Source organism: Cyclopterus lumpus, chromosome 10 (assembly GCF_009769545.1).
Source record: "Cyclopterus lumpus isolate fCycLum1 chromosome 10, fCycLum1.pri, whole genome shotgun sequence".
Lineage (NCBI taxonomy): Eukaryota > Metazoa > Chordata > Actinopteri > Perciformes > Cyclopteridae > Cyclopterus > Cyclopterus lumpus.
Genome location: NC_046975.1, coordinates 23,381,584 through 23,409,066, shown reverse-complemented (window position 1 = coordinate 23,409,066; position 27,483 = coordinate 23,381,584). Strand labels below are relative to the sequence as shown.

At 40.8% G+C, this 27,483-nt stretch overlaps 1 protein-coding gene across 1 annotated transcript in view; it reads right to left on the bottom strand.

Annotated features, from left to right (window-relative positions):
• fat2 (FAT atypical cadherin 2) overlaps positions 1-27,483 on the bottom strand; it is an 85,126-nt gene that overhangs the window by 16,651 nt on the left and 40,992 nt on the right. The window contains exons 13-22 of the mRNA XM_034543573.1: positions 25,183-25,382; positions 24,259-24,412; positions 22,525-22,758; positions 17,847-18,236; positions 14,798-15,009; positions 7,496-7,633; positions 7,263-7,406; positions 4,492-4,689; positions 2,976-3,579; positions 2,627-2,827 (exon numbers count right to left, since the gene is read on the bottom strand). Of these exons, the coding sequence (XP_034399464.1) occupies positions 2,627-2,827; positions 2,976-3,579; positions 4,492-4,689; positions 7,263-7,406; positions 7,496-7,633; positions 14,798-15,009; positions 17,847-18,236; positions 22,525-22,758; positions 24,259-24,412; positions 25,183-25,382 (2,475 nt within the window). The remainder of the gene's footprint in view (positions 1-2,626; positions 2,828-2,975; positions 3,580-4,491; positions 4,690-7,262; positions 7,407-7,495; positions 7,634-14,797; positions 15,010-17,846; positions 18,237-22,524; positions 22,759-24,258; positions 24,413-25,182; positions 25,383-27,483) is intronic.

Below are 27,483 nucleotides of genomic sequence, written 5' to 3'. Positions count from 1 at the left end.
ATACAACTAAAGTTTCTTCATTTGTTTGTTTGTGAGCGCCAGTTAGAAGTAAACAAATACAACTAAAGACTCTTCATTTGTTTGTTTGTGAGCGCCAGTTAGAAGTAAACAAATACAACTAAAGACTCTTCATTTGTTTGTTTGTGAGCGCCAGTTAGAAGTAAACAAATACAACTAAAGTTTCTTCATTTGTTTGTTTGTGAGCGCCAGTTAGAAGTAAACAAATACAACTAAAGTTTCTTCATTTGTTTGTTTGTGAGTGCCAGTTAGAAGTAAACAAATACAACTAAAGACTTTTCATTTGTTTGTTTGTGAGCACCAGTTAGAAGTAAACAAATACAACTAAAGTTTCTTCATTTGTTTGTTTGTGAGCGCCAGTTAGAAGTAAACAAATACAACTAAAGACTCTTCATTTGTTTGTTTGTGAGCACCAGTTAGAAACAAATAAAAACTAAAGTTTCTTCATTTGTTTGTTTGTTAGCGCCAGTTAGAAGTAAACAAATACAACTAAAGTTTCTTCATTTGTTTGTTTGTGAGCGCCAGTTAGAAGTAAACAAATACAACTAAAGTTTCTTCATTTGTTTGTTTGTGAGCGCCAGTTAGAAGTAAACAAATACAACTAAAGACTCTTCATTTGTTTGTTTGTGAGCACCAGTTAGAAGTAAACAAATACAACTAAAGTTTCTTCATTTGTTTGTTTGTGAGCGCCAGTTAGAAGTAAACAAATACAACTAAAGTTTCTTCATTTGTTTGTTTGTGAGCGCCAGTTAGAAGTAAACAAATACAACTAAAGTTTCTTCATTTGTTTGTTTGTGAGCGCCAGTTAGAAGTAAACAAATACAACTAAAGACTCTTCATTTGTTTGTTTGTGAGCGCCAGTTAGAAGTAAACAAATACAACTAAAGTTTCTTCATTTGTTTGTTTGTGAGCGCCAGTTAGAAGTAAACAAATACAACTAAAGTTTCTTCATTTGTTTGTTTGTGAGCGCCAGTTAGAAGTAAACAAATACAACTAAAGACTTTTCATTTGTTTGTTTGTGAGCACCAGTTAGAAGTAAACAAATAAAACAAACGTTTCTTCATTTGTTTGTTTGTGAGCGCCAGTTAGAAGTAAACAAATACAACTAAAGTTTCTTCATTTGTTTGTTTGTGAGCGCCAGTTAGAAGTAAACAAATACAACTAAAGTTTCTTCATTTGTTTGTTTGTGAGCGCCAGTTAGAAGTAAACAAATACAACTAAAGTTTCTTCATTTGTTTGTTTGTGAGCGCCAGTTAGAAGTAAACAAATACAACTAAAGATTCTTCATTTGTTTGTTTGTTAGCGCCAGTTAGAAGTAAACAAATACAACTAAAGATTCTTCATTTGTTTGTTTGTTAGCGCCAGTTAGAAGTAAACAAATACAACCAACGTTTCTTCATTTGTTTGTTTGTTAGCGCCAGTTAGAAGTAAACAAATACAACTAAAGTTTCTTCATTTGTTTGTTTGTGAGCGCCAGTTAGAAGTAAACAAATACAACTAAAGATTCTTAATTTGTTTGTTTGTGAGCGCCAGTTAGAAGTAAACAAATACAACTAAAGTTTCTTCATTTGTTTGTTTGTGAGCGCCAGTTAGAAACAAATAAAAACTAAAGTTTCTTCATAACGTGCATTAGTTAGTTAAAAATGTGTTAAAATGTGTTAATAATCATTTTTATTAACCAAATGAGAGTTTAGTTCATAAAAATTCTTCCGACGCTGTAAATAAAACATTTCAATATCTTCTTCTGTCCGATAAAACAATATTAAACGTACTCAGTGACACGTGAGTGTAAATCTAGATCGATTGATTGTTGGTGACGCTCAAATGTCCCAAATTAAAACGACTTATTTTAGGGCCGAATCATAACATTGACTTTCGTTTCAGACTCCAAACACCTCCAATAACTTAGTAAAGTCAAAATGTTTTGATAGATGTAATTAATTTCCACAATTCCCAACATATTTTTTTTTTAATCTAATGAATTAATCTACATAAATCCATATTTGTTGGCCTTTAAATAAAAAAAATAAAAACATTTTCACTACGGAGGAGGTGAGTTAAATTGATGAGAGAAAAATGATTTGATAAAATAAGAATATATATATATATATATATATATATATATATATATATATATATATGATGAATATACTTTACTCAAATGTAGCATTTTTGGAGGCGATGTTGATGCAAATAAAACAATAAATAAATAAAGTGAACCTTCAACCTCTAAGACGTGTTTTTCTCGCCCGCTCTCCGTCCTCACGCGACATCATCGTTCACACGACATCGTCTCCTTATCGCCGCGGTAACTGCCCGATAGTCAAAATACGCACGGGCGATAACGCACCGAGGGGGCGGATGATTCATTGATAATGAGCCCCGAGCTCCTCCAACACTAATCCCCACAGGAATGTGACCGAGGACGGGGTCCGCCGAAGCGGCGCCGCTCGCCACAGAGGAGCTCACCGAGGGGGGCGTGTTCACGCACGGCTAAACCGGAGACGCAGCTAAAGGAGACTAGAGACGCGTCCACGTGGGAGGCCGATTCCACGTTGTTCTCGCTCCACAAAACCTCTCCGTCAGTAAGTGAACCTCTCCACGTTACCGTTACACGGGCACACGCTCTCCCAGGTGTGGCGCGGCGTGATGTAACCGGCTCTGGCGGTGGTGAAATGGCTCGGTCCTTCCGCCGTCAGCCGGACGGCGTTCCTGCAGCCTCGCGGCGGGCAGCCGGCGCCCAGACACCCGTTGTGGCTCACCCGGAGGATGCTGAGGCCCAGAGAGTCCTCCACGTCCGATATGACACCTACGTCCAAAAGAGGGTGTCAGGGTTCCAGAAGCCCATTTCCCGTAAACTTTATAACTCTCAAATCCTTGAACTTTTATATGAATCTGGATTCTAGATTAGAACTTCAGGGCCCTTGATAAACATGCATCGCATCTTGATGGATCACCTGCGAGCCGGTTGGTTGGCAGAGCCTGGACGAGTCCACTCGGAGGCCTCCAGACCAGCAGGGCCTCCAGGACCCCCCGGGTGTCGGGTACCTGCTGCAGGCTGGCCAGGTGAAGCTCCTGCCTGGGTAGACCCAGAGCCTGTCCCAGGCCGCGCTGCAGGCCTCTCCAGTGGTCGCCCAGGAACTCCTCCGGCGACAGCCCCACCAGCTGCAGCGTCAGGCCGGAGTCCAGCTCCCTCTGGTCCGCCGCCCACACGTGGACCCGGACCCCCGTCCACACCGCGAACTTCCCGTCCGTCACGCTGACGTTGAGCGAGTAGGAACCCTCCTTCAGGTTCTCGTCCGCCCAGATTTTGCCGTCGGCGAGGTCGACGGAGAACCTCCCTCCGCCCGGGTGTTCGGACACCAGCCCGTAGACCAGGACGTCCTGCGGGTCCTGGTCCGACGCGTGGACCCGGCCGATGACCCGGTTGGCAAACAGCCCGCCGGAGGTGGTGATGAAGACCTCCAGGGGCGCGACGGAGGGAGGGTACTTGCTCTGCTCGGTGACGTTGACGTTGACCACGCAGATGGAGGAGAGGGGGGGGTGGCCGCTGTCCGTCACCTGACGGCGTGGACGAGGAGCACAACATATAATCATTTTAGGAAATAAAGAGAAAAGATTACGTTTGTTTACTCTAAACGAGATGCATGTGGAAGAAAAAAGCCGATATTTTAAGAAAAATATCACAATTCAGCAGTTTTTAAATCCCAAAACATTTCAGCCGGCATACAGAAAAATCCATGCGATGCAATCCACTAATGTGCCAATTCAGCTGTACTAAAAAAATAAATAAAAATACTTTCAGTTCATTTATCTTATCCTTAAAAAGCTGTGACCTCATAATAACCTTAAAAAAAACAACTTTCTTTATAAATACGACTTTACCCGTCTATGCAACCGACGCTAAAGAAAAGGTGATTATCTGCACCGCCGGTGAACCCGACGCCCCACAGAGGTCAGAGGTCAGCAGCACAGCAACAAAAAGAGTTGCGCTTTTTTATTTATTTATTATTATTTGTTATCACTGAACCAGGAAGACAATAAAGCACTTTGAGGTTTTCTTTCACAGCGTGTGACAATATGTGAGATTTTTATTTTATTATTTTATTTTCACGAGATTCCAGTAAAAAAAAACTACGATGAAGACGTGAATCTCAAGGGGGGGGGGGGAATGTGAGATTTGACAGATATGACAAAGTCGTGCAGAGGAAAAAGTAAAAAAATAAACATAAATAATAGAATAGCGGCGGTTAAAAGAAGAGTTTGGATTTTTAAGTGGATTTTTTTTTAGAGAAACAGAGCATGAGGACGTATTTATGCTATTTTTAGACTATCTTCTCCTCTTCGCTGTGCTCAAAACCACCCGACTCCATTCACAAAACACACTTCACCCGTCAGGAGCAAACAGCAAGGTGAACAGGTGAACAGGTGAACAGGTGAACAGGTGAACAGGTGAACGTTGACGGTATTCACCTGTATCTTGAGCTGGTGACGCGGCTTGACCTTCTTCCTGAGCGGCGCGGCGAGCGACAGCAGGCCGCCCTGGTCCACGTGGAACCGGCGGTCCTCGTTGCCGCTGACGATGTGGATGGAGAAGGGCGGGCCGTTCCTGGGCGTGTCCCCGTCCGTCACCACCAGCTGGAGGACGCCGCTGCCCACCGACTCGCCCTCCTGCAGGAGAACCCGGGTTCGTTTTAATATTTCATAGTTAATTAGAGACAGTTTGAGTGAAGAGCACCTGATTATAAAATATCCCCGCTGGACATTTTCCATCTTATTACTTATTTCTAGATCGACTATCAGGATGCTCTGGGCTCATCTCGTTTTTTAAAATCAATATTGTTTTTGTTTTATCTGTTTTCAAAGCCTTGCGGTGCATTCATGGGATGCTTGGAAACGCGAGTGAGAGGAGAGGCTGCAGCCACGAAAAATGAGCTGCAATGTAAATCACATGACGGGCTCTTTCCACAGCTTTCTTCTTAAATGTAGTTTAACAGACTGGATCAATAAATACAAAATGTGTGGTTTCCTTAATATATTGACGGACACTTTTAATAGAAATCTGAACACTGTTAGAGGACATTGAGGGTGAGGGGTGGACTACGTCTCAATTCTGAAGCAATGGTTTCTGGGTACCTTTTAATGTTGACCAACAAGCAAGTCTTCCTCTAATCGTTTGGTTCCGCAAGCGCATCGATAGCATACTTTACACGGTCCCCCGGTGCCCCTACGACAGCCACTTTACATAAACAAATAGTTATTTTATTGTTCCCCGTGATGGATTACCGTTGCAAAGAACATCTAAAAAGGTTCCGTCTGATGATTTTTCGTTGCTCGCTGACATTAATAGGAGGAAAAATAAAGTTATCAATCTTAGAGCTTCGGCGAGTGGGCAGCAATTTAGAGTTAATGGGCTAAAAACACACATCGCCGACGCCGGCCCTTTTAAATTTCAACCCGCGTGAGTCATCCCGGGTGAGGCGTCTGATTCCAGGTGCGTCGGCTCTTCGCTCACCTTCACCGCGGCATCACCGTGATACCAGAGCTCCCGGTGAGAAATGCATCTTTTATTTAAATGAATAAATGGCAAACAGGGTAAAGCTCTTTGCACCAGTCTGAACTATTCGAGGCAGAAGTAGGTTCATTTTTCCAATCGACTGGTTCGGTCAGACGTCTGTGAGCCGGCAGAAATAAAATAAAGAGAGGTCTTCAGGAATCGTTGGTCTGGTTATAATTGTTCCCCGAGGTCGGCTAGTGGTGGTCCCGTTTCACGCGGTCCAGACGAAGGCAGTATAAATATAAATAAATAAATATATATATATATATATATATATATATATAGTGTAAACAAATATATATATATTTATAAATAAATATATTTATAAAAATATATATAAATATAAATATATATATATATATATATATATATATATATAGTGTAAACAAATATATATATTTATAAATAAATATATTTATAAAAATATATATAAATATAAATAAATATATATATATATAGTGTAAACAAATATATATATATATATATTTATAAATAAATATATTTATAAAAATATATATATATATAAATAAATATATATATATATATATATATTTATTTCTAAAAGGTATTAAACACCTGGGTAGAAGAATAAATAAATAAATAAACACCTCCATCTGCTGCGTGCAATCAGAGCTGTCCTCCACCGGGCCGAGCACGAGCAGACGGTGTCAATCATTTTGGATTCACCACCAAAAACTGACTGTTAAAAAGTTTTCCTCCGGCCCGGTAGTTAGCAGGTTTTCAGGCAACTTCAACGCCGACCAATCGTGACATCTGAGCTACCCGCTCCCTCTTTGATCCCCACAGAGCTCAGAAGCTCTCTGAAGACACTTTTTTGTTCCCCCCCCCCCTCCCCCCCCCCCGTCTTGAACTCTCGGCACACAACTTTTAATGAGCTCCGCGGTGTGTTTTTCCACTGGAGGAACGGAGTCTCGTAATGACGCAGAGAGAGAGGGAATTCTCTTCAATTACCTTCAAACCGTGAGAACGTCGGTCTTCTTCAGGTGGACCTCGAGAAGCTTTTTGAGGTCACCGACGCAACGCAGAGAAATTACCTGAACTGGCTTTTTGGTGAGCAGCTGCTCACATTCGTGTAAAAGAGAGTTTGTTCTTCTTCCGTTGTGTTGTCGAGAGCTTTTTTGGGTGAATTTATTATCTTTCTACTTTTTTTTTAACATATTGCTTGTTGATGCACTGGTTTGTGTAAGAGCTGGGGGGGGGGGGGGGGGGGGTTCTTTTTAAGGCTGAGAACATGTTGTCTTGTTCCTTAAACCTTTTAAAAACATGGAACTCAAGGGACATAAGTTAGCAGATGAATCCCATGTATTGGGGAGGGGGGGGGGGGGAGGGGGGGTAGCACCCTGATGAGCAGACATGCTGCAGAGGATCTGGCTGTCATACCTAAATATATATATATATAAAAATATATATAAAAAATATATATATATTTATATATAAGTATATATATATATATATATTTATATATAAATATATATATATTTATATATACATATATATTTATATATAAATACATATATATATATATATAAATACATATATATATATATATATAAATACATATATATATATATATATATATAAATACATATATATATTTATATATAAATATATATATATATAGCACCCTGAAGCAGACATGCTTCAGGAGAGGATCTGGCTGTCATACCTGCAGCAGCAGGTTGTGGTTGACCTGGGAGAAGACGGGCGCGTGGTCGTTGACGTCGGTGACGGTGATGGCGATGAGGACGGCCGAGGACAGAGGAGGAGCCCCTTCATCTGCTGCCTGCACCGTCAGAGAGTAGTGAGGGACCTGAAGACGGAGGGGAGGACGGTTTATTTAATTCTTCTTAGACTTTTTGAGTTCATTCTGACTCATCTGACACACACACACACACTGACCTCTTCCCTGTCCAGTGCCGTGCGGACAGTGATTTCTCCGCTGCGAGGGTGAATGGAGAACTGCTGCAGAGCGTCCCCGCTCACGATGGAGTAACGCAGCAGATTGTTGATGGGACCGTCCTGATCGCTGGCCGTTACCTGGGCAGGTAGAGGGGAGGACAGCACCCGATGAATACAATGCCGAACGATAATAGAGTCAGCATCGATGTCTGCTTCCCCACTCTGGTGCTCCTGTTGTATAAAATACACTGTACACCCTGTTGGATGTTAAAAGGGCCAAAAACAATGTAAAAGTGACCTCTAGGAAACATGTTAGTGACCTCTAGGAAACATGTTAGTGACCTCTAGGAAACATGTTAAAGTGCCCTCTAGGAAACATGTTAGTGACCTCTAGGAAACATGTTAGTGACCTCTAGGAAACATGTTTGTGACCTCTAGGAAACATGTTAGTGACCTCTAGGAAACATGTTAGTGACCTCTAGGAAACATGTTAAAGTGCCCTCTAGGAAACATGTTAGTGACCTCTAGGAAACATGTTTGTGACCTCTAGGAAACATTAAAGTGACCTCTAGGAAACATGTTAGTGACCTCTAGGAAACATGTTAGTGACCTCTAGGAAACATGTTAAAGTGCCCTCTAGGAAACATGTTAGTGACCTCTAGGAAACATTAAAGTGACCTCTAGAAAACATTAAAGTGACCTCTAGAAAACATTAAAGTGACCTCTAGGAAACATTAAAGTGACCTCTAGGAAACATGTTAGTCACCTCTAGGAAACATGTTAGTGACCTCTAGGAAACATGTTAGTGACCTCTAGGAAACATTAAAGTGACCTCTAGAAAACATTAAAGTGACCTCTAGGAAACATGTTAGTCACCTCTAGGAAACATGTTAGTCACCTCTAGGAAACATGTTAGTGACCTCTAGGAAACATGTTAGTGACCTCTAGGAAACATTAAAGTGACCTCTAGAAAACATCAAAGTGACCTCTAGGAAACATGTTAGTGACCTCTAGGAAACATTAAAGTGACCTCTAGAAAACATCAAAGTGACCTCTAGAAAACATTAAAGTGACCTCTAGGAAACATGTTAGTCACCTCTAGGAAACATGTTAGTGACCTCTAGGAAACATTAAAGTGACCTCTAGGAAACATTAAAGTGACCTCTAGAAAACATATTAGTCACCTCTAGGAAACATGTTAGTGACCTCTAGGAAACATGTTAGTGACCTCTAGGAAACATGTTAAAGTGACCTCTAGGAAACATGTTAAAGTGCCCTCTAGAAAACATTAAAGTGACCTCTAGGAAACATGTTAGTCACCTCTAGGAAACATGTTAGTCACCTCTAGGAAACATGTTAGTGACCTCTAGGAAACATGTTAGTGACCTCTAGGAAACATTAAAGTGACCTCTAGAAAACATTAAAGTGACCTCTAGAAAACATATTAGTCACCTCTAGGAAACATGTTAGTGACCTCTAGGAAACATGTTAGTGACCTCTAGGAAACATGTTAAAGTGCCCTCTAGAAAACATTAAAGTGACCTCTAGGAAACATGTTAGTCACCTCTAGGAAACATGTTAGTGACCTCTAGGAAACATGTTAGTGACCTCTAGAAAACATGTTAGTGACCTCTAGGAAACATGTTAGTGACCTCTAGGAAACATGTTAAAGTGCCCTCTAGGAAACATTAAAGTGACCTCTAGGAAACATGTTAGTCACCTCTAGGAAACATGTTAGTGACCTCTAGGAAACATGTTAGTCACCTCTAGGAAACATGTTAGTGACCTCTAGGAAACATGTTAGTGACCTCTAGGAAACATTAAAGTGACCTCTAGAAAACATTAAAGTGACCTCTAGAAAACATTAAAGTGACCTCTAGGAAACATGTTAGTCACCTCTAGGAAACATTAAAGTGACCTCTAGAAAACATCAAAGTGACCTCTAGAAAACATTAAAGTGACCTCTAGGAAACATGTTAGTCACCTCTAGGAAACATGTTAGTGACCTCTAGGAAACATGTTAGTGACCTCTAGGAAACATTAAAGTGACCTCTAGAAAACATATTAGTCACCTCTAGGAAACATGTTAGTGACCTCTAGGAAACATGTTAGTGACCTCTAGGAAACATGTTAAAGTGCCCTCTAGAAAACATTAAAGTGACCTCTAGGAAACATGTTAGTCACCTCTAGGAAACATGTTAGTCACCTCTAGGAAACATGTTAGTGACCTCTAGGAAACATGTTAGTGACCTCTAGGAAACATTAAAGTGACCTCTAGAAAACATTAAAGTGACCTCTAGAAAACATATTAGTCACCTCTAGGAAACATGTTAGTGACCTCTAGGAAACATGTTAGTGACCTCTAGGAAACATGTTAAAGTGCCCTCTAGAAAACATTAAAGTGACCTCTAGGAAACATGTTAGTCACCTCTAGGAAACATGTTAGTGACCTCTAGGAAACATGTTAGTGACCTCTAGAAAACATGTTAGTGACCTCTAGGAAACATGTTAGTGACCTCTAGGAAACATGTTAAAGTGCCCTCTAGAAAACATTAAAGTGACCTCTAGGAAACATTAAAGTGCCCTCTAGGAAACATTAAAGTGACCTCTAGGAAACATGTTAGTGACCTCTAGGAAACATGTTAAAGTGCCCTCTAGGAAACATGTTAGTGACCTCTAGGAAACATGTTAGTGACCTCTAGGAAACATGTTAAAGTGACCTCTAGGAAACATGTTAGTGACCTCTAGGAAACATGTTAAAGTGCCCTCTAGAAAACATTAAAGTGCCCTCTAGGAAACATGTTAAAGTGCCCTCTAGGAAACATGTTAAAGTGACCTCTAGGAAACATGTTAGTGACCTCTAGGAAACATGTTAGTGACCTCTAGGAAACATGTTAAAGTGCCCTCTAGAAAACATGTTAGTGACCTCTAGGAAACATGTTAGTGACCTCTAGGAAACATTAAAGTGACCTCTAGGAAACATGTTAGTGACCTCTAGGAAACATGTTAAAGTGCCCTCTAGGAAACATGTTAGTGACCTCTAGGAAACATGTTAAAGTGCCCTCTAGAAAACATTAAAGTGACCTCTAGGAAACATGTTAGTGACCTCTAGGAAACATGTTAAAGTGCCCTCTAGGAAACATGTTAAAGTGACCTCTAGGAAACATGTTAGTGACCTCTAGGAAACATGTTAAAGTGCCCTCTAGGAAACATGTTAAAGTGCCCTCTAGGAAACATGTTAGTGACCTCTAGGAAACATGTTAAAGTGCCCTCTAGGAAACATGTTAGTGACCTCTAGGAAACATGTTAAAGTGCCCTCTAGGAAACATTAAAGTGACCTCTAGGAAACATGTTAGTGACCTCTAGGAAACATGTTAAAGTGACCTCTAGGAAACATGTTAAAGTGCCCTCTAGGAAACATTAAAGTGACCTCTAGGAAACATGTTAAAGTGCCCTCTAGAAAACACGTTAGTGACCTCTAGGAAACATGTTAGTGACCTCTAGGAAACATGTTAAAGTGCCCTCTAGGAAACATGTTAGTGACCTCTAGGAAACATGTTAAAGTGCCCTCTAGGAAACATGTTAGTGACCTCTAGGAAACATGTTAGTGACCTCTAGGAAACATTAACGTGACCTCTAGGAAACATTAACGTGACCTCTAGGAAACATGTTAGTGACCTCTAGGAAACATGTTAAAGTGCCCTCTAGGAAACATTAAAGTGACCTCTAGGAAACATTAAAGTGACCTCTAGGAAACATTAAAGTGACCTCTAGGAAACATGTTAGTGACCTCTAGGAAACATGTTAAAGTGCCCTCTAGGAAACATTAAAGTGACCTCTAGGAAACATTAAAGTGACCTCTAGGAAACATGTTAGTGACCTCTAGGAAACATGTTAAAGTGCCCTCTAGAAAACATTAAAGTGACCTCTAGGAAACATGTTAAAGTGCCCTCTAGGAAACATGTTAAAGTGACCTCTAGGAAACATGTTAGTGACCTCTAGGAAACATGTTAGTGACCTCTAGGAAACATGTTAAAGTGCCCTCTAGAAAACATGTTAGTGACCTCTAGGAAACATGTTAGTGACCTCTAGGAAACATTAAAGTGACCTCTAGGAAACATTAAAGTGACCTCTAGGAAACATGTTAGTGACCTCTAGGAAACATGTTAGTGACCTCTAGGAAACATGTTAAAGTGACCTCTAGGAAACATGTTAGTGACCTCTAGGAAACATGTTAAAGTGCCCTCTAGGAAACATGTTAGTGACCTCTAGGAAACATGTTAAAGTGCCCTCTAGGAAACATGTTAGTGACCTCTAGGAAACATGTTAGTGACCTCTAGGAAACATTAACGTGACCTCTAGGAAACATTAAAGTGACCTCTAGGAAACATTAAAGTGACCTCTAGGAAACATGTTAGTGACCTCTAGGAAACATGTTAAAGTGCCCTCTAGGAAACATTAAAGTGACCTCTAGGAAACATTAAAGTGACCTCTAGGAAACATGTTAGTGACCTCTAGGAAACATGTTAAAGTGCCCTCTAGAAAACATTAAAGTGACCTCTAGGAAACATGTTAAAGTGCCCTCTAGGAAACATGTTAAAGTGACCTCTAGGAAACATGTTAGTGACCTCTAGGAAACATGTTAGTGACCTCTAGGAAACATGTTAAAGTGCCCTCTAGAAAACATGTTAGTGACCTCTAGGAAACATGTTAGTGACCTCTAGGAAACATTAAAGTGACCTCTAGGAAACATTAAAGTGACCTCTAGGAAACATGTTAGTGACCTCTAGGAAACATGTTAAAGTGACCTCTAGGAAACATGTTAGTGACCTCTAGGAAACATGTTAAAGTGCCCTCTAGGAAACATGTTAAAGTGCCCTCTAGGAAACATGTTAGTGACCTCTAGGAAACATGTTAAAGTGCCCTCTAGGAAACATGTTAGTGACCTCTAGGAAACATGTTAAAGTGCCCTCTAGGAAACATTAAAGTGACCTCTAGGAAACATGTTAGTGACCTCTAGGAAACATGTTAAAGTGACCTCTAGGAAACATGTTAAAGTGCCCTCTAGGAAACATTAAAGTGACCTCTAGGAAACATGTTAAAGTGCCCTCTAGAAAACATTAAAGTGACCTCTAGGAAACATGTTAGTGACCTCTAGGAAACATTAAAGTGACCTCTAGGAAACATGTTAAAGTGCCCTCTAGAAAACATTAAAGTGACCTCTAGGAAACATGTTAGTGACCTCTAGGAAACATGTTAAAGTGCCCTCTAGGAAACATGTTAGTGACCTCTAGGAAACATGTTAAAGTGCCCTCTAGGAAACATGTTAGTGACCTCTAGGAAACATGTTAGTGACCTCTAGGAAACATTAACGTGACCTCTAGGAAACATGTTAAAGTGCCCTCTAGGAAACATTAAAGTGACCTCTAGGAAACATTAAAGTGACCTCTAGGAAACATGTTAAAGTGACCTCTAGAAAACATTAAAGTGACCTCTAGGAAACATTAAAGTGCCCTCTAGAAAACATTAAAGTGACCTCTAGGAAACATGTTAGTCACCTCTAGGAAACATGTTAGTGACCTCTAGGAAACATGTTAGTCACCTCTAGGAAACATGTTAGTCACCTCTAGGAAACATGTTAGTGACCTCTAGGAAACATGTTAAAGTGCCCTCTAGGAAACATGTTAAAGTGCCCTCTAGGAAACATGTTAGTGACCTCTAGGAAACATGTTAAAGTGCCCTCTAGGAAACATGTTAGTGACCTCTAGGAAACATGTTAGTGACCTCTAGGAAACATGTTAAAGTGCCCTCTAGGAAACATTAAAGTGCCCTCTAGGAAACATGTTAAAGTGCCCTCTAGGAAACATTAAAGTGACCTCTAGGAAACATGTTAGTGACCTCTAGGAAACATGTTAAAGTGCCCTCTAGGAAACATTAAAGTGACCTCTAGGAAACATGTTAAAGTGACCTCTAGGAAACATGTTAAAGTGCCCTCTAGGAAACATTAAAGTGCCCTCTAGGAAACATTAAAGTGACCTCTAGGAAACATGTTAAAGTGACCTGTAGGAAACATGTTAGTGACCTCTAGGAAACATTAAAGTGACCTCTAGGAAACATTAAAGTGACCTCTAGGAAACATGTTAGTGACCTCTAGGAAACATGTTAGTGACCTCTAGGAAACATTAAAGTGACCTCTAGGAAAGAAAAAAAAAGAAAAGAAAAAAACTTGTCCTCTGTGTTTCCCCTCCGCATTGCGTTGGCCGGTGAATCCCATAATAGTTTCCCCTGACTGAGAGACGAGAAGAAAAAATGTAAAACGTGGACCGACGTGATTAGAGAGCATCAGCGAGCCGGCGAGCTGTGTTATTGCTGCGTTATCGCGGCCGACATGTTGTCGGATAACTGTGTGCGTTCACGCGTGTGTGTGTGTGTGTGTGTGTGTGTGTGCGTGTGTGTGTGTTGTACACATGGTTATCACCGATAGGCTGCCAGAGCATCCCGTACTGCCCCGTCGTCATTGTGCGTATGGAATAATGCGACTTTTTCCTTTTTCACGAGTTCCGTTTGTTCTAAACCTGTTTGAGTTGTGTGATGTGTGTGCTGATGCATGGTGTGTGTGTGTGTGTGTGTGTGTGTGTGTGTGCTGACAGAGGGAGGAAGTTAAAGTGAACCTTGTAAAATGTGTTTAATTTAAAGTCCAATTCAATTCAAGGATTCCATCAAAGATTACTGACGTCAATGTGTGTGTGACTTATAATTGTTCCACTGGCTCTCGTGTGTGTGTGTGTGTGTGTGTGTGTGTATATTTGTGTGTGTGTGTCGAAGAATCCGTTATTAAGTCATGCAAGTAATGTAACCTTCACTTCACTATTTATTTTCAGCCCTGCTTATTACATAGCTCTCGGCTGTGTATGTGTGTGTGTGTATATATATATATATATATTTATAAATATATTTATATATATATATATATATTTTTTTTTAAAATATATATATATATATATATATATATTATATATTTATATATAAATATATATATTATATATTTATATATAAATATATTTATAAATATATAAATATATGTGTGTACATAAAAATGTATTTATAAATATATTATATATTAATATTATATATATATATATATATATATATATATATATATATATATATATATATAATGTGTGTTTGGTACAGCGGGAAAATAAATAAAAGCATCCGTTTCCGTTTCCGTTTTCTCTTTCAGAATAAAAGAACATTTCCTCCAAACAGAATTGGAACCCAGCCGGTTTCCGAAGCCGTTACCTTCATCACGAGGCTGCCGGGCGTCAGGTCCTCCGATACCTCCGCGCTGTAGTCGCCTCGCCCGAACGCCGGCGCGTTGTCGTTCACGTCCGTCACCTCCACGACGACCGTGGCGAGGTCGCTGAGGGACGACTTGCCGCGGCTCCCCTCCACGGCCAGGTAGAACTCCCGGGAGCCCTCGTAGTCCAGCGGGGCCACGAGGGTCAGCAGGCCTGCCGGGGGAGGAGGAGGAGGAGGAGGAGGAGGAGGAGGAGGAGGAGGAGGAGGAGACCGGATTATTAAAAATCTCACCTGTGCACGCGAGAAGATGTTTTTTTTTTGTTTTATTTAATCGTGAGAAAAAAGTTAGATCTCTTCCGCACGAGAGGAAGGAAGTTAGAGGACGAATTCGCCTCAGGAGCCAAAGACTCATTACAACATATTAAAGAATGTGCAAGGTCTCGCATTTCGGCATTTTCGGCTGTTTGTTTGATTAAAAACTGCTCCTACTTTTCTTTTTCATTAATATAAATAAATATATATATATATATATATATATATATATATGTACTGTAAATAAATAAAATAGCCTTTTTTCTCCTTTAGGAGAGATGGAGGAAAGACAACGCTCCGTTTGTATTGGTTGGATAAACGGATTTTAACCTGTCAAGACTAAAACGCTGCAGAGTCGTCATCCTTTCATACTTTATTTTTCTTCACTCGTTCGTCTGACTCGCGCGTCGCTCGGTTGCCGACGGTAACGCATGTAATGTGTCCTCCGACGGTCGTTCCAACTGGGATGTCTCACTCTCCTTCGGGCCACACTCTATAACATGGCACCCACCAAACTAAACCAGCTCCGGGTTTCAACAGGTACGTTATTATTTGCACCTCGAGTCCGCGGCTCAGATCTCGCTTATGTGTCCTGCACATCAGTGTAGACGAGTCATGCGTGGGACACCTCCCCCCCCCCCCCCCCCCCCCCCCCCCCCCCCCCAGCATGCACCAGGACGCTCTGAAGCTCAAGGCCAGATGCACGAGAGCCATTCCCCCCCCCCGGGGCCTTTCCAAAAGCGTCCTCAAGCCAGTCGGGGTGCAGCGCCAAGGAAACGGGGCCGGTGAGGGTCCAGGACAGGGATCCGACCCCCCCCCCCCCCCCACCTGCCAGGCTGAAGCCCCCAGGCAGGACTGGGAGGGCCGCCAGGGTAATTAATGGGAAACACTGAATCCAGTTATTATCTCTGGGTGTGTCCGTTCAGGAAAAGGAACAAGGAGGCACAAATGGATGCAACTTGTTCTTTTGTGTTGAACGCGATTGAAGTCCATCTCGGTTTTCGTGAAGGCTCATTGAAGGCGTGTCGGGAGGGGCGGAGCTGACGAGCCTCTTGTGGTTCATCACATGTTTGGTTACGATTCGGGTGGAGAAACGGGAATGAATCCAGTTGTTTAAAAAGGATTTCACAACAACATGAAGAGATATTAGAGATGGATTACGACGCTAAGCTCTAAGCAGATCAATAAAACTACCATTGGTAGTCTATAAAAAACACTCCAGATGACTACAACCAAAGTAAAAGTATAACATAGTAGAACTTTTGATTGTTTACAGACTTCAGTGGAGGTTTGAGTTATTTTGGATCATCCAGAAAACATGATCACGCTTCTCTGAAAGTTATATTTGCTTTCTTCTTCGTGCAGAACTTTCACACATTACGTGAGATTCACTGCTTCAGACATGCGTCCTTAACGGCGGCCTTTTGAGAGACTCACTGGTGACGCAGAACATGCATAATGCATTTAATAATCATTATTTGAGGGTTTTCGACAAGCCGGTGAGTCATTCTCTCTCTTTGTAGATACAGAACACGGTTTGTTCTGTTCAGTGAGTTTTATCATGGACACACTTCCTCGTGTTAATAACTTCCTTTAAATTAATAACATTTCTGCAGAATTAAAAGTAAGGGTTCCCACTGGTATTTAATTGATTTTTTCGTCGGCGCGGTCAAATTAAATTCCCTGCAAATAAATAACGAAACGATTCCACGTTTTCACCTCGCCAATCGCAAACTCCACCGTCTGTATCTTCAAACCCCAAAAGTTAACTTTTTAATCACCTTTGAAGGTTGTCGGGAGCCTTTACACTCAGGGAGCATTTGTTTGGAATATCAATATATTTGTTCAAAGCGCGAGTTTTCTTTTATAAATATCGGTCGAAAATTAAAAGTGCATTCTGCAAAACTGCGTCGCGGCTTTACAGAAGGAGCGGCTGCCTTTTCGGTCACTTTGTCCAGAGTCACCACAGAAATCGATGGCGTATCGATAAAGAATTGATCCGCCAAGCTGGGGGTCGGTTTCTAAGGCAGTAGTGTGTGTGTGTGTGTGTGTGTGTGTGTGTGTGGGTGTGCGTGGCGCCGAACACAGACACGCTGCACTGAAGTGTGTCACTCCGGCGGTGAAGCAAACTGGGGGGCGACTCCTCTGGTTGTATAGAAGTCTATGCTTCATGTGTTAAAGCTGCATTCTCTCTCCTGACCACCAGGGGGCGACTCCTCTGGTTGTATAGAAGTCTATGCTTCATGTGTTAAAGCTGCATTCTCTCTCCTGACCACCAGGGGGCGACTCCTCTGGTTGTATAGAAGTCTATGCTTCATGTGTTAAAGCTGCATTCTCTCTCCTGACCACCAGGGGGCGACTCCTCTGGTTGTATAGAAGTCTATGCTTCATGTGTTAAAGCTGCATTCTCTCTCCTGACCACCAGGGGGCGACTCCTCTGGTTGTATAGAAGTCTATGCTTCATGTGTTAAAGCTGCATTCTCTCTCCTGACCACCAGGGGGCGACTCCTCTGGTTGTATAGAAGTCTATGCTTCATGTGTTAAAGCTGCATTCTCTCTCCTGACCACCAGGGGGCGACTCCTCTGGTTGTATAGAAGTCTATGCTTCATGTGTTAAAGCTGCATTCTCTCTCCTGACCACCAGGGGGGCGACTCCTCTGGTTGTATGGACGTCTATGCCTCATTTGTTTGTAATTGTGGGGTTAGATAGAATATAAGAGTGTAAAAGCGTTCCCACCTGTCCGTGCGTCCAGGTGGAAGCGCTCCTCCTCGTTGCCGGACGCGATCCGGTAGACGACGGGATCCGGCCCGTCGCCGTCCTCCGTCAGGGCGGAGACGCTCAGCACCTGCGACCCGACCGCCAGGGATTCTGGGAGCCGGGCGGTGTACTCCGAGCTCAGGAAGACGGGCTGGTAGTCGTCCAGGGAGACCACGTCCACCGTCACGGCCGCGACGGAGAAGAGGTGGCGGGGCAGGCCGCGGTCGGCGGCCTTCACCTTCAGCTCGAAGGCGGGCGGCGCGTCGGAGGTCAGGGGTCGCTCCAGCCGCAGGATCCCGGAGAACTCTTCCAGAGAGAAGTAGCCGCCGTCGCCCGCCAGCAGGGAGTACTTCACCTCAGAGTTTATACCTGCAGGAGGAAGAAGATGGGAAGGGTTTTAGGGGAATGTGCTAGCCAGCTAATTCTTGAGCTTTGGTCTAAATCTGTGGGGACATTTTTCAGGAGATTGGGGTTCGAAAAAAATCGGCAAAACTACACCATTAATCACAGCGAGAAGCTGTTAAAAACTGTAATTATCTTCATATTTTCATCTTTCCCGTGGTCCTCGAACACATCAATGCTTTCGCCACTGAAACGGAGATTAAACAGTCAGAAACTTTTGAGTGAACTTGCAGGCTGTGTGTGTAAGTGTGATTGCGATTGTGTTGTTTCCACAAAAAAAAAAAAAAAGGTGACAGGAGCGGAAGAAGCGCCCCCCCTGAAACCGCTCGGGGGGGTTTCAGAGGGTTTTAATAAGTAACCTTAGTTTGCTTTTCAGTCATGTGACTACGTGTTGCATAGCGGCCCCTCTTCAGACTTGCTGCTGCACCGCACCCGGATTCTTTTTCTTTGAAAGCGGGATAACAAATTAATCCCAGGAATGTGCTATTGTTATAAAAAAAAAAGAAGTAAAAACCCGCATCTGGATCCCCCGTAAGCGGTGTTTATGATTAACGGTGAGGACGCGATGTCAAAAGCCAAATCGTAATAACTTTCCACTCGGCGATCAAAGGGATGAGATGTTGATGTTGGAGAATCTTTTGTACAGTAAACATATAAATACACGGATATGACAACCGTCAGAAGCTCCTGCAGCGAGTCGTCCACGAGCAGCGAGTGCACGTGGAGCGCTGCACAAGTTTATCAGGATAAAGTCTTTAAAAACGACACAAACGCAAATTTAAAAAAAAAAAGAGGTTTTTTTCTTCCTCCGGGAGCGTGAATGTGCTCATTAGCTCATTAGCTCATTAGCTCATTAGAGACGCGTTCAAAGTCGCATACTTTTTTTTCCTTTTTACTCAATTGGGTCGTACGCCTTCGTCATAACTTTTGACCCTCTTTGCACAAAGGATTGTGGGTAAAAACAGCCAGAAGAGCACGTTGGCTTACATGCTGTGCAAAAAAAAAAAGCGACCATATGTACGAGGACATCCTGGTATTTTTGGCATATACTGTATGTGTCGTACTATCTGACCCCACGTTGAGACTTCACTGAAACTGTGTCCGCTGGTGTTTTTTTTTTTTTTTTTCTCCACGCGCGCCCGCGTGTTCGATGCCGATATTTGATACGTCTTGTGTTGCATTCGTAACTGTTTCACATTCCGATCAATGTTTTCATCGAAAATGGTAACAAGTTATTACATTTTCGACTCTGGTTTTAAAATCCGGAGGTCGGAAACCTGCAAAGAAGGGGCGGAGCAACACACTTCTGAGAGGTCGCAGGGTGGGGAAATACTAGATTTGACCTTTTTTTCCCGGCCTCGTTTTATTATAAGCAAGCAAATAACACTGCAAATATAAAAGGTGATTATTTTTCTTTTACGATTAAGACGTTTGGGATCCGTCGGTTCAGGTCGGAGGAGCATTCTTCGGACATCATGAAGGACGAGGTTTTTTTTTTTTTTTGAGGTAGTGCAAATAAGTTAACGCCGACCTTTTTAAAGAAGCTGGTTTGATGGATCGGAAGGAGGGAGGTGGGATGTGTGGGAAGCGTCGTCGTGTTCATGTGCGCTGCTGCTGCGTGCGAAACGGGAATATCAGTGAACTCAATCATCGAGCTGAAGGATCTTAAAAGGGAAGTCCGTGGCGCTGACAGGCTCCTCACTAACAACACGTCCTCACGCCCTGCAACTCAAAGACAAGCAGTCACGCTTCTTTCCCCCCTTTCAGAGATCCTGCGACATCGAGCGACTGCTGCTTGAGGATGATTACAGCGACTTACGGGGATTAAAGGTCAACCTTTTTAAAACTGAAGAGGAGCTTCGGCCTCCGCGTTCTCGAGGAAAGATGCATCGTTTCACCGCGTTGAAAGAGTTCAGCGAATTAAAATCCTGCTTTCTGGAGGACGGGTGATATAAATGTTGATGTCGTCTCTTTCCTCGTGTTTGGATTGAGAGTGAAATGGTTCATGAGAGCGGTTTCCTTCCGGATGAATCTAGGGAGGATGATATTGATATACATGCATCATTATTCTCTTAAATGTTTCCGTATTAAATTAAAAGAGAGATCCGCTGGCGGAGCAGCATCATGCATTTCTGTCTCTACCTGTTTGGGAAAACCTGCAGTTAATGAAAATGTAATATGCCCCCCCCCACCCCACGATTAATTTCTTTAATAAATATATTAAAAGAATAAATAAAAAAGAGAAAAGTCCATTAGTCATTGTTTTCTGTGAGAAAGTTGTGTAGAGAAGGAGGACAAGCTGCTGCACATCTGAAGGAGTGGCTGACCTGTTCTGTCTGCTCCCCTAACAGCTCTGTTTGTCTCTGTGTGTGTGTGTGTGTGTGTGTGTGTGTGTGTGTGTGTGTCTACCTGTTGGAATTTGTCCATCTTTGTGCAAACAAAAGCATGTGTGTGTGTGTGTGTTTGTCTTTGTGCATTTATATTGATCCTCTTGTGGGAACTGTGACTATTCCAGTGTGTGTGTGTGTGTTTGTGTGTGCGTGTGCGTGCTGGGACACACACACACACAGGCCTACACCGACTGAGCACCACAGATGGTTTCTGATGAGGAAAACTGCCTTGTTTTATTTTACTTTTACTGTTTACACCAATAAAAACCCGACCAACCATCAAAGCCAACGCATGAATAAAACATCCCAACACGGGAGTCGAAATTGGCCCCAAACTGCGTCAGCAAACTTCAGGCGCGCTCAGTTTTGATTAGCGGTAACACACTGAAGAGATTAAATACAAATGTACAAACTCTGTGATGAAACACACAAGAGTGAAGAAAAAGAAGAAGAAGGAAACAAGGAAGATACAAATAAAAGGTGAGAAAAGAAACTCGACTAATCTAGGAGTTTGTTTCTGTTCTCTAGTTATCAGACCAGGGGGTGACTCCTCTGGTTGTATAGAAGTCTATGCTTCATGTGGTAAAGCTGCATTCTCTCTCCTGACCACCAGGGGGCGACTCCTCTGGTTGTATAGAAGTCTATGCTTCATGTGTTAAAGCTGCATTCTCTCTCCTGACCACCAGGGGGCGACTCCTCTGGTTGTATAGAAGTCTATGCTTCATGTGTTAAAGCTGCATTCTCTCTCCTGACCACCAGTGGGCGACTCCTCTGGTTGTATAGAAGTCTATGCTTCATGTGATAAAGCTGCATTCTCTCTCCTGACCACCAGGGGGCGACTCCTCTGGTTGTATAGAAGTCTATGCTTCATGTGTTGAAGCTGCATTCTCTCTCCTGACCACCAGGGGCAACTCCTCTGGTTGTATAGAAGTCTATGCTTCACGTGTTAAAGCTGCATTCTCTCTCCTGACCACCAGTGGGCGACTCCTCTGGTTGTATAGAAGTCTATGCTTCATGTGATAAAGCTGCATTCTCTCTCCTGACCACCAGGGGGCGACTCCTCTGGTTGTATAGAAGTCTATGCTTCATGTGTTAAAGCTGCATTCTCTCTCCTGACCACCAGGGGGCGACTCCTCTGGTTGTATAGAAGTCTATGCTTCATGTGTTAAAGCTGCATTCTCTCTCCTGACCACCAGGGGGCGACTCCTCTGGTTGTATAGAAGTCTATGCTTCATGTGTTAAAGCTGCATTCTCTCTACAGACCACCAGGGGGCGACTCCTCTGGTTGTATAGAAGTCTATGCTTCATGTGTTAAAGCTGCATTCTCTCTCCTGACCACCAGGGGGCGACTCCTCTGGTTGTATAGAAGTCTATATAAATGACTCTACTTCTCTTGATTTATTCCCTCAGTAAACATTGTAAACATTAGTTTTTGGTCTCAATCTCTAGTTTCAAGTCTTCTTCAATACAGCACGATGTTCATTTAGTAAATTATGGTCATTTAGAGTCAAACAGACCATAAAGACACCTCAGAGAACTCTGAGAAGGTGAAATGGGGGGGGGGGTTAACGTCTCTCTGAGTGGAGAACGATTAGCCGCCCAGCTGGGTGACACAACGTGGAAGAGGCTTCGGGGGTGGAAAAGCAAAAAAAGTCAGCAGGGAAAAGAGCTCGTTCTTTTATTGCGTTTGGAATTAATTAATCCACCGCCGCGCACAAAGGCCGCCTTGTGTGCTTCAGCTGAGTAAAGAGTCGCTGATACCGCGGCCTAGAGGCTCGAAGCGGCGTGTTCTGACCTGAGAGGGAAAAACCGTTGTGGGGTTATTTATTTTTTCCTTCCTTCCTTCACTTAGTATAAAAACCCACCGGCGTCCGGGTCCGTGGCGTACACGACGGCGACGGGAGTCCCGACGGTGGTGTTGTCGAACACGGTGACCTCGTAGCGGCTGGAGGAGAAGCGGGGCGGGTTGTCGTTGGCGTCCTGGATCGTCAGCCGGATGTCGGCCTGGCACGAGCGCCCGCCGCCGTCCGTCGCCTTCGCCGCCACGTTGTACTCCGCCTCCCTCTCCCGGTCCAACACGGCCAGAGTGAACAGCTCACCTGGAGGGGGGAAGGGATACATATTCATCATAACTCTGTCACCTGGTTTTGTCATTTTTCCTGGAATAATAATAATAAACACGGTATTATATGCATAATATGAATTCTAATGTTGAATTTCACACATTTCATTAGCAGTTTACAGATTGAATGTGCAGTAAAGCTGTGTGATATCTTACAGCCAATCAGGTGGTATTTAAAAAACAAGAGAAATGTGTTAATAATAATAATAATTCATTTAATTTATATAGTGCTTTTCTAGATACTCAAAGACACTTTACATTATACACCGTAGACACAGCTACGGGGAGCAATGCAGGGTTAAGTGTCTTGCTCAAGGACACATCGACTAGGGCGGGGATTGAACTGCCAACCCCTTGATTGAAAGACGGGCATGCTAACCACTGACCCAGTCGTGTTGTGGTAATAGTATTTAAATGTATTATTATTGTTGTTGCAAAAGATAAATATAATCGTTTAATTATTTTAATTCTTTAGAAACATTTTAAACATTATTTATGTATTACAATATTTATTTATTTCTTATTTTACTTTAATATTTATTTATTATTTATTGAATTACTAATATTATTAAATGTATTATTATTATTGTTGCAAAGATAAATATAATCGATTAAAGATAAATATAATTGCCAATCAGGTGGTATTTAAAAAACAAGAGAAATGTGTTGCAAGATAATTACATTTTTTAGAAACATTTAAAACATTATTTATGTATAACTTTTTTTATTTATTGAATTACTAATATTATTAAATGTATTATTATTGTTGCAAAGATTAATATAATAGTTTAATTATTTGAATTTTTTTAGAAACATTTAAAACATTATTTATGTATTACTTTTTTTATTATGTATTTATTTATTGAATTACTAATATTATTAAATGTATTATTATTGTTGTTGCAAAGATAAATATAATCGCCAATCAGGTGGTATTTAAAAAACAAGAGAAATGTGTTGTGGTAATAGCATTTAAATGTATTATTATTGTTGTTGCAAAGATAAATATAATCGTTTAATTATTTACATTTTTTAAACATTATTTATGTATTACTTTTTTTATTATGTATTTAATTATTGAATTACTAATATTATTAAATGTATTATTATTGTTGCAAAGATTAATATAATCGTTTAATTATTATTAAATTTTTTTAGAAACATTTTAAACATTATTTCTGTATTACATATTTTATTATGTATTTATTTATTGAATTACTACTTAAGAGCGTTTTTTTTTTTTTTTACATTGTGTTTACGGAAGAATGTTTAGTTATCTTGGAAAATGAGTGAAAAAAGACGTTGTGACAGTAATGGGATGTGATGGATGTCGGGTGTTGCTCCTGAAAATAGAATAAATAAGAAAAAAAGAAAGAAAGGAAACGTCCCCCCCCCGAGATGGTAATCACCAACTCAAACACTTTAAAGAGGGCGCGGCGCGCTCGGCGTCCTTGACCCTCGACCGGCGCCGCCGTACCTGTCCGGTGGTCGAGGTGGAACTTGTCCGCGTTGGCGCCGTGCAGGCTGTAGGAGATCTGGCCGTTGGCGCCGGCGTCCGCGTCCGACGCCGAAACCTTCAGCACGAACGTGCTGGAGGGCGAGTTTTCCATCACCGCCTCGGCGTACGCCAGCTGGGGGACAATGACAATAATCAGGGCCTTTCCATTTGCGCGGCACTTTACGCGAAGCTACGGGTCGGTGACCTCGAAGGAACCGGCGAGAGGAGACTAGATTTATAAAAAGAAGACGGCTGAAAAAACACAGACCACCGATTTTCCAAATGGAAAGTAAATGGTCTGTGTTTTGTGTTTTGCATGCCTCGAGCACCTTTTTAAAAAGCGCTATACATATAAAATGTGTTATTATTTCTCCTGAAGCCTCTCCGAAGGCGTCCTCTTTATTTATTTTTTACTCTCTTTGGTTCCGCGTTGTGTGTAAAGTGATAAATGAATAAATAAATAAATAAAGTGAAGTACGAGACCAGTAAGAGTCATCTTTGCTTCCCGTCAGAAATCAATACCTTCATAATATTAGGATGCTTTTTGATAAATCTTCAACAACAACAACAGCAGCTTATAGCTCAGGGAAATCAAAAAAACACTGTATACTCTTGACGAAATCACAACAATGCTCCATTTGTGATCCTCTCAGAATTGATTGTTTTTGGTTTGCGGGTCTGACGTCCTGCATTCAGCTCACTGTATGTGTGGAACACACGAATGGTTCGCGGCTTCAAGACAGTAAAAGGTTTTTACAAGAGAGGTTGAACCACGTCTCTCCACTAAAAAAACCCTCCAATGAAACTGATACGATTCCCCATCGGCGCATCGCTACTTGAAGACGTGAAGACTCAAACATTTGTTCGTACGGTGAAAGGTAACTCGCCGTCGCCCCCCCTCACCTGTTCGCACTGCGGACTGTTGTCGTTGACGTCCAGGACGTGGACGTCCACGGTGACCGGCGCCTCGGACTTCCCGTCGGTGGCCGTGACCCTGAGCGTGTACCGGTCCTTGGCCTCTCGGTCCAGGGCCTCCTTCACGATCAGGCCCCACTCGCCCTCGTCCTCCTGGATGATGGCGAACTGGCCCAGCGGGTCGCCGTCTGCGGCGCCGGGACAAAGAGTTACTCTGAGGACGCCGGTCTGGCAAAACGAGCGCTACAACTAACGATCGTTTGTTTTCGATTGTGTTCGTGATGAATTGATTAAACGTTTGGGTTATTAAGACGATCACAGTATTTTATATAGCGCTAGGTGATGGTGGTGGTTCAACACCTCATCGGGGTGCCTCCTGGACGTCCCCCTTTAGGAGGTTTAGGAGGTTTTCTGGGCTCCTCCGACTGTTATGAGGACCCGGTTTAGACCCAGAACCCGCTGGAGGGATTATGTATCTCGCCAGGATCAGGTGGTATTTAAAAAAACAAGAGAAATGTGTTGTGGTAATAGTATTTAATTGTATTATTATTGTTGTTGCAATATAATCGTTTAATTATTTTAATTTTTTTTTTAACATTTTAAACATTATTTATGTATTACTTTTTTTATTATGTATTTATTTATTGAATTACAAATATTATTACATGTATTATTATTATTGTTGCAAAGATAAATATAATCGTTTAATATTTGAATATTTTTTTTAAACATTTTAAACATTATTTATGTATTACTTTTTTATTATGTATTTATTTATTGAATTACAAATATTATTAAATGTATTATTATTATTGTTGCAAAGATAAATATAATGGTTTAATTATTTGAATTTTTTTTTAAAACATTTTAAACATTATTTATGTATTACTTTTTTTATTATTTTATTATTGCAAAGATAAATATAATTGTTTAATTATTTGAATTATTTTTTTTAAACATTAAAAAAATTAGTTATGTATTACTTTTTTTATTATGTATTCATTTATTGAATTACAAATATTATTAAATGTATTATTATTATTGTTGCAAAGATAAATATAATCGTTTAATTATTTGAATTATTTTTTTTAAACATTAAAAAAATTAGTTATGTATTACTTTTTTTATTATGTATTCATTTATTGAATTACAAATATTATTAAATGTATTATTATTATTGTTGCAAAGATAAATATAATCGTTTAATTATTTGAATTTTTTTTTTAAACATTAAAAAAATTATTTATGTATTACTTTTTTTATTATGTATTTATTTATTGAATTACAAATATAATTAAATGTATTATTATTATTGTTGCAAAGATAAATATAATCGTTTAATTATTTGAATATTTTTGTAAAACATTAAAAAAATTATTTATGTATTACTTTTTTTATTATTTTATTATTGCAAAGATAAATATAATCGTTTAATTATTTGAATATTTTTTTTAAACATTATTTATGCATTACTTTTTTATTATGTATTTATTTATTGAATTACAAATATTATTAAATGTATTATTATTATTGTTGCAAAGATAAATATAATGGTTTAATTATTTGAATTTTTTTTAAACATTTTAAATATTATTTATGTATTACTTTTTTTATTATGTATTCATTTATTGAATTACAAATATTATTAAATGTATTATTATTATTGTTGCAAAGATAAATATAATCGTTTAATTATTTGAATTTAAAAAAACAAAACATTTTAAACATTATTTATGTATTACTTTTTTTATTATGCATTCATTCATTGAATTACTACTTAAGAGTGCTTTTTTTTTAACATTGTGTTTATAGAAGAATGTTTGGTTATCTTGGAAAAAAAACCACAAAAAAAGTGAAAGAGAAAGCCGTCGTGACAGTAATGGGATGTGATGGATGTCGGGTGTTGCTCCTGAAAATAGAATAAATAAGAAAAAAGAAAGGAAAGAAAGGAAACGTCCCCCCCCCCCCCCCCCCCCCCCCCGAGTGCAGATGGTATCACCAACTCAAACACTTATGTTACGAGGACCCGGTTTAGACCCAGAACCCGCTGGAGGGATTATGTATAGGACAGCGAGGGAGAAGAACTTTCTAGAAACAGTTACGGTGATCCTGGATCCTACATTTGTATAGTTTTACATACGCGTAGTATCGGCTTGTGCTCTTTGCCGAGTTTCTGATTGGTTGTGTTGAGGTTGTTTTTGCCTCTCTCGTTACCCTCTGACAAGTGTCAACGTTTTTTTTTTTTATTCGGTTTTCTTTGTTTAATACAAGCTTTGATATCGAGTTCAG